The sequence below is a fragment of the Enoplosus armatus genome, chromosome 5 (genome assembly GCF_043641665.1).
Source record: "Enoplosus armatus isolate fEnoArm2 chromosome 5, fEnoArm2.hap1, whole genome shotgun sequence".
NCBI lineage: Eukaryota > Metazoa > Chordata > Actinopteri > Centrarchiformes > Enoplosidae > Enoplosus > Enoplosus armatus.
Genome location: NC_092184.1, coordinates 27106224 through 27113107, shown reverse-complemented (window position 1 = coordinate 27113107; position 6884 = coordinate 27106224). Strand labels below are relative to the sequence as shown.

The 6884-nt window shown below is 44.1% G+C and overlaps 1 protein-coding gene across 1 annotated transcript in view; it reads right to left on the bottom strand.

Moving 5' to 3' along the window:
• Positions 1-5013, bottom strand: part of LOC139284918 (AP-2 complex subunit mu-B-like) — a 16788-nt gene extending 11775 nt beyond the window's left edge. The window contains exons 1-5 of the mRNA XM_070905287.1: positions 4886-5013; positions 3557-3647; positions 953-1218; positions 293-375; positions 1-3 (exon numbers count right to left, since the gene is read on the bottom strand). The exon at positions 1-3 is cut by the window's left edge and continues 3 nt beyond it. Coding sequence (XP_070761388.1) covers positions 1-3; positions 293-375; positions 953-1218; positions 3557-3630 — 426 coding nt within the window. The 5' untranslated portion in view covers positions 3631-3647; positions 4886-5013. The remainder of the gene's footprint in view (positions 4-292; positions 376-952; positions 1219-3556; positions 3648-4885) is intronic.
• Positions 5014-6884: the final 1871 nt, after the last annotated feature.

The following is a 6884-nucleotide window of genomic DNA, read 5'->3' as shown; positions in this document are numbered from 1 at the left end:
GTGCTGCAGGATGATGCAGGTGAACAGGAGGCCGAAGGAAAACAGACAGGAAACAGTTAATTTATGTTATTTACTCTTCCGATTGGCTCATAAACTTCTACTTTGTCATTCTTTTGTTCACTGTTGAGCTACTGACATTGACACTTACACGTACACGTACTTCCTGTAGATGTTTCACATTAAAAGCCTTTCACCATGTTGCACATTACCATTTGTTTCGATAACATTTATTAGAGAGTTTATTCATTAGAAATCGAATGAGTCATGTTTAGTCAGAGAATTCTGGTCATACCTGACTCTTGATGCCCTGTTGAGTGATGAAGGTCTTCAGAGCTCCGGTCTCTGAGTTTTGAGGGTAACCAAAGTCCAAAATCTCTGCAGGACACAAAGTTGTTGTACTGTTACAACACACAAACAGCAGGACAGCAGGACAGCAGGACAGATCTGCAGCTCAGCAGAGACGACTCCTGTCAGCGCTGTATTTTCTTTAGGTTTTGATTTTCTCATCCAACGCTTACAAAAATCAAAACCTAAAAAAACAACAGAGCAGCAGAACGATGGCGTCTTCAGAGACGTCACTTCCTGTTGGAGCTTTAAATGGTCTTCACTTACACAGCGCTTTTCAACCTTAACGGTTCCCAGGTCAGGTTTTACAGATCAGGTCTCATTCACACATTCACACAGCGATGGCGACCGAGCTGCCATGCAAGGTGCTGGTGTCCATCGGGAGCAACTTAGGTTTCAGGGTCTGGCTCAAGGACACTTCGACATGACGGGGGGAGCCGGACATCAAACCCTCAACCCGCTCTCTGCTCTACCTTCCGTGTGACAGGGCTAACCAATGCTACACCATGCTGCCTTAAAGACCTTCATCATATGAGAGTGAGGAACATGAACCTGACTGACACGTTTCTACTGTTCTCATGTTCAAAGAGAGTTTCTGGCTGTTTACCGTCAAGCAGCTCGTAGATGAGGACAAAGTTGTTCTTCACGTTCTCCTCGCTGATCTTGCCGAAGTAGGCGGACATGACGTCACACATCTTGTACAGGAACTCGAACACCATGGTGGCGTTGACGTTCTGTTTGGTGACGGCTGCCAGCCAGATATTGGAGCGTTTGACGTGGAAGAAGCTGGTCCGGGCGATGTTGGTGACCGGAGAGCGGACCTGCTGCCGGGCATGGATGACGTTAACTCGAAATGCGTCCACCGCATTTCTCCTGGACAAAGAGACGAGACGACGTAAAGATCACTTCCTGTAGCGGATCAACATGGACGCCTCATTACTGATGAAACAGAAACGTTCTGGTCTGTTGCTTCAATGTTTGATCAACAGAAAGCTGCAGTTCAAACAGGCCACAGGAAACAGGATGATTTAATTATTCAAACCTCATGTGGTACACATGATAACAGACTGTAAACTTACTTATATTTAAAACCTCAACTCAAGGTCCTGGAGCTTTTGACCATATACGCAGCCCTCATTGTGAAAATAAAACTGCCCCGTCAGCAGCTGCAGTTTGCTCAGTTACAACTGAAATGTAGACATTCAGATTTTCCATAATTTTAGGTCATCTCACCTTTACTGACTTTAGGGCACTTAATAAGTTAGTAAGTGGTCCTTGAGATCAGACGGTTTTGCTGATTCCAAAGTCAAACCTGACGGTGAGACGCGCTCAGCTCCAGTGCTGGACTTCTTCATAAAGAATTACGACCAGGACACTTTGATTTCAGTCAAAACCAGGCGGTGTGCTTCCTCAGACTGTTCACTCGTCCTACGTGACAGTCTTTCATATGCAGCAGATTCTTTCATGTACAGGCGTCTCACTTTGACCTTTAAATCGAGTCTCTTTCCCTCGTCCTTCGTCAGCAGCCATGTTATCAGTGCAGACTGAGATGACCTCATCACTCTGAGAGGTTTCTGTTAGCGCTGCAGGGCTCAGCGCAACGCTGCTGTTGCCTAGCAACAGGCTCTCTGCATCACAGCGACAGTGAGACCGAAGCTGCCGCACAGATCTCTGCAGGGTTGACAGAGGAACCATTCAGACTGTCTGAAGAGAGCTGACCCTATCTGACTGAAGAGGGAAGAGGAAGTCCACCTGCCGTCAGACCGACCGACAGGAAGCAGACACAAGTCCTCAATACATTTCTGTATCAGTGCTTCACTGCTGAATCTGCTGGATACAAACTGGATATTGTGATTCTGTGTTCATGCAAATCACCACCAAAACACCAAAATACCACATATTTTTGTGATGTGTGGTTACTCTAATACTTAATTATGAAGTCAGTACATATTTCTATATGTAGTTCAGCTCTAATTGGCTAATTCCAATGTGTGTTTGTGAGGAGATTTCCCAACACTGAGATGATGTGAAGGCTCAGGTTTTCTCATTTAAGAAACGGTTGATTGGTGTTTGGAGGAACTCAGAATAACGGTCTTTATAAAACACAAAACATGAAACAAATTGAACATCAGGGCTCCTCAGGACCTTCATTAACTGTATGCTAACAACTGTACAACTTCTGTTGACTCAGTTAAATGTTTAACTTGGCTGATGATGCCACAGAGATTTGGTTGGTGGTTTAGTAACAACATCAGAGATCAGAACCTTCAGAGTTTAAATGTCACGGCACATTAATCTGCTAACCACGAATAGGAGAGTAACGTTCACAAAATCAGAAAGTTGGCTCATCAGAGATGACAAGAGTTTGAGGAGAAACTATGGTCCGGTTTTAGATGTCTGCTGTAGAGACGTGTGCAGACTCTCTCCACCACAGCCTGACTGCTGCTGAAACGAATGATGTCGACAAAATAAAATGAGCCTGTTCACCTCTTGAAATGTAAATCTACATGTTGCTTATTGTGTTCTCTATTAATGGTATATTGTGTATTTTAATATGTCCATGCATAGTAAAATGACCATCAACCAACAACATCTTCTGTTTTTTTTACTTGAAAGAAACTTAAAGCTAAATAAACAGTGTTTGAATGTTGGGCCCTGTGTGACCTAAACAGCAGCACTGTATCCGAACACATCCTCACTGTACCTGAGCAAATCCTCGCCGCACCTGAGCACCTGAACACATCCTCACTGTACCTGAACAAATCCTCACTGTACCTCTTCACTGCGCCTGAACACATCCTCACTGCACCTTAACACATCCTCGCTGTGCCTCCTCACTACACCTGAACACATCCTCGCTGTGCCTCCTCACTGCACCTCCTCACTGTACCTGAACACATCCTCACTGTACCTCTTCACTGCACCTGAACACATCCTCACTGCACCTGGACACATCCTCGCCGTAACTCAACACATCCTCACTGCACCTGAACACATCCTCACCGTGACTGAACACATCCTCACTGTACCTCCTCACTGCACCTGAACACGTCCTCACTGCACCTGGACACATCCTCGCCGTAACTGAACACATCCTCACTGCACCTGAACACATCCTCGCCGTGACTGAACACATCCTCACTGCACCTGAATACATCCTGTGTAGACAATGTGAGGGTCGACACAGTCAGTAGTGACCTGCAGGACTCACCCGATGTCATCGCGGTACACCCTGGAGATCAACACCTCCCCCTTGTGGTTGTAAATAAAGAGTCCTCCGATCATGGCCGACACCCGTCAGTCTGTCAGAGATGATCATAATGAAGAGGAAGAGCAAAATGATTTTTAAAGAGGTCAAAACCTCATCTATAAATATATTCTAATATAAAATATAATCTATGGTTTGCTTCTGTGGTGGCAGATCTATAATCCCCCCTCCTCCCTGACTGCTTTGTTGTGATTGGGGAGATTTTTATATAGCAGCGCCGCCGTTGAAGGCATAAAAGGGAAACACTGCTGGCTGAAATTGGCTTCCATATATTAGAAAGACAAAATGTATTTATAAAGGCAAATTTATCAGATAAGTTAAAGTTTGAGTCATATCTCAATTTTGACTTAATAAATCAAACGTTTGATTTCGACCTTGAGTATATTTAGTTTTAGTATTCCTAACGTTTTATCCATTTTTTCTTTTGAAGTCAGAAATGACCTTCCATAGAAATATGTCATATATTGAATTATATGGAAGGCCTTTAGCTGACGTGTTAGTGTGCTAAATTAGCTAATTGAAACACGAGTAAGTCTCACGATCAGTGAATACTGTTCACGTCAAATGATTTGTCCCTTTAACATTTCAGCTGCTAGTTAGCATGTTAGCTTAGCTGCTGCGATCCTCCTATAAACCAACAGCACGCATTCCGAACTCTATTTAAAAATCTTATATTTTAATGTGTTTTCATATATTTTGACTCAGCTCCATATATAACCGCCAAGACACTACATAGCTGGTAAAAGTAGGATCTTCGGGCACTTTCGGCATGCAAATAAATGGACATGCAATACTAATTCCAATAACATTTCATCTTTTAACGTTAGAAGTGAGTGATACTAACCCCCTGGCTGAAGTCACCGCCCAAACATGTACGTTACATTATGATGAAGCTGAAAATAGCTGCATTTATCGATTTAACAGTAAAAAAGCTTGGCTGAAAAGTCGCAATAACATTTGACATAGCTTACGTTAATATGCGCCGAATTGAACGGCGGTCCCTATTAACATATAACGGATATTTAATTATGACCTATACAGAATGCTCCGGTATTGATAAGCAATACATCATTGAAAATCTGAATTTTTAATGGCTGTTCGCAGACAACTGGCTATTAGCAACACCTGCTACCGTTACTGCAGCAGTCACACGGTGACGACAACACCGCGGTCGCTTCACCGCTGCTGCAGTGCAGACAGACAGGCAGACAGAGGGACAGACGGGCAGACAGAGAGACAGACGGTGGCGTTAACTGTCCTCCGTGTTCTTACCTGCTCCGCAGAGATGCTGCCGTGTATCCGGGCTTCCTCACAGAGAACCTCCCCGGCCCCGCCGTCACTCCATCAGGACGTTTGACCGTGAAAGCCAGACTCTCCCGTCTCCTCCGGTCGGAGGCAAGATGTCGGCGGCAGGAGCGGACTGTCAGCTGACAGCAGCCCGGCCCGGCCGGCCCGGCCGCGTCCCGTTCAGAACAACCACCCTCCTTCACCCGGACTCATCCTGCTACACTTAACTGTATTTTACCTTTCCGCATATTTTGCGTTAAACCGTTTAGTACCGATGAGTTGGTTCGACTCAAACACTGACAGTTTACCGGCTGGTGCTCTCTTGCTCTGACCGCTCATGGTGACCGAGGAGGCAGATGTGCGGATTGGTACGCGTCCCTCCCTCCTCCGTGATCATGAGAAAGGAAGCAGTGAGCGCTGTATAAATTATGATCATTCACACACATAGCAGGCCTCATTCAAAATCACACAGACCTGAAAACTCAATGTACTGGAGGATAATATGGTCCAGACTGCGTGTTTCCGGTGCTACATGTAGCCTAGGTAGCAGACTCTCTGTTGTAAGATGTGATAATATGCAACACTACAACACAGTGCCATGATGAGGGCCTTCACAGTGCTGCTTAATTACCTGGTCTTGAAGCCTTGTCATGAAGGGGGACCCTGTGTCAAAATCTAGTTTTAACACTTTCACTATTTCAGTTTTTTACTTTTCTGGTGCATATCTGTAAATGAATGTGTTTCATCAGATTAACACACAGTAAATATTAATATTTCTGTACACTTTGAGAGTGGGAGGAATGAAGGAATCACATCTCACAGGAAGCTGCCCCTAATTTCTATCAAAATAAATTATATTTTTCTCACTATTGTTGTGTGGACATATTTTTACTGACTTTAAAGTCTGGGTTACCCTAACCTAAAACAACCTACATTTTAACAATCCAACCTTTAAAACAATTTGTCAAAACCTGCACAAATACACGGTACATGTCGTTATGTGACAGGAACACGACACAGAATAGAGCCATCACTTCAGCATGTCTTTGTTTCAACTCAATTTTGTGTTTTTCCATTTTAAAAAGCTTGAAGACAGACAGCAGAGGCCAAATAAAACTATGTTGATAAATAAAAACAACAATCTGGCTGTTTATCATCAAACTTTATACAGTCACCATCAGACTGAGCAGTTTATTCCTCATGGGCAAATATCTCATATTTACATATATTAATATACATTATTAAGCGTGTGCTCTGGGGGAGGTCACGTGCACAATATGATTGTGAAGTGTTAATCAGAAATATGAATGAAAAGAGGGAAGAAAAGAGGGAGGAAGAGAATGATTAGATAAACAGTGAGATACAGAAGTTTGACTTGATCACCAGTTTTAGGCTCCACTGAGACTTGAATCAAACCAGTCTATTTCTAACACCAGACAACCATATCAGCCAGTAAACAAACATTCTGTTTACTCTTCAGCGTGAGAACCCTGTGGATGCCCATACATCCATTTTCTGCCGTTTCCACGTCCAGTTTGCAGTGGCAGCAGGCTAAGCAAGGTATCCCAGCTGTCCTTCTTCCCAGCCACATCCTCCAGCTCTTCAAGGGGGGATCTAGAGGTGATCCCAGGCTAGATGGGATATGTAATCCCTAAAGCATGTCTTGGATCTGCCCCGGGGTCTGCTCGCAGTTGGACGTTCCTGGGATACCTCTAAAAGGAGGCAGATGCCTGAACCACCTCAACTGACTCCTTTCAACATGAAGGAGCAGCAGTTCTCCAACCTTTTTCCCGATGTCTGACCTTCTCACCTTTCTCTGCTCTGTGAGCACTGCCATCCTGTGAATCCACAGAATCCTTCTTTCAGTTACTACCCAAACTCATAATGATAGCTGAGGGTTTGAATGTAGATTGACCAGTAAATCGAGAGCTTCAGAATCCGCTAAAAGGCCTATCAAGACCCCGAGATACTTGAACTCTTTCAC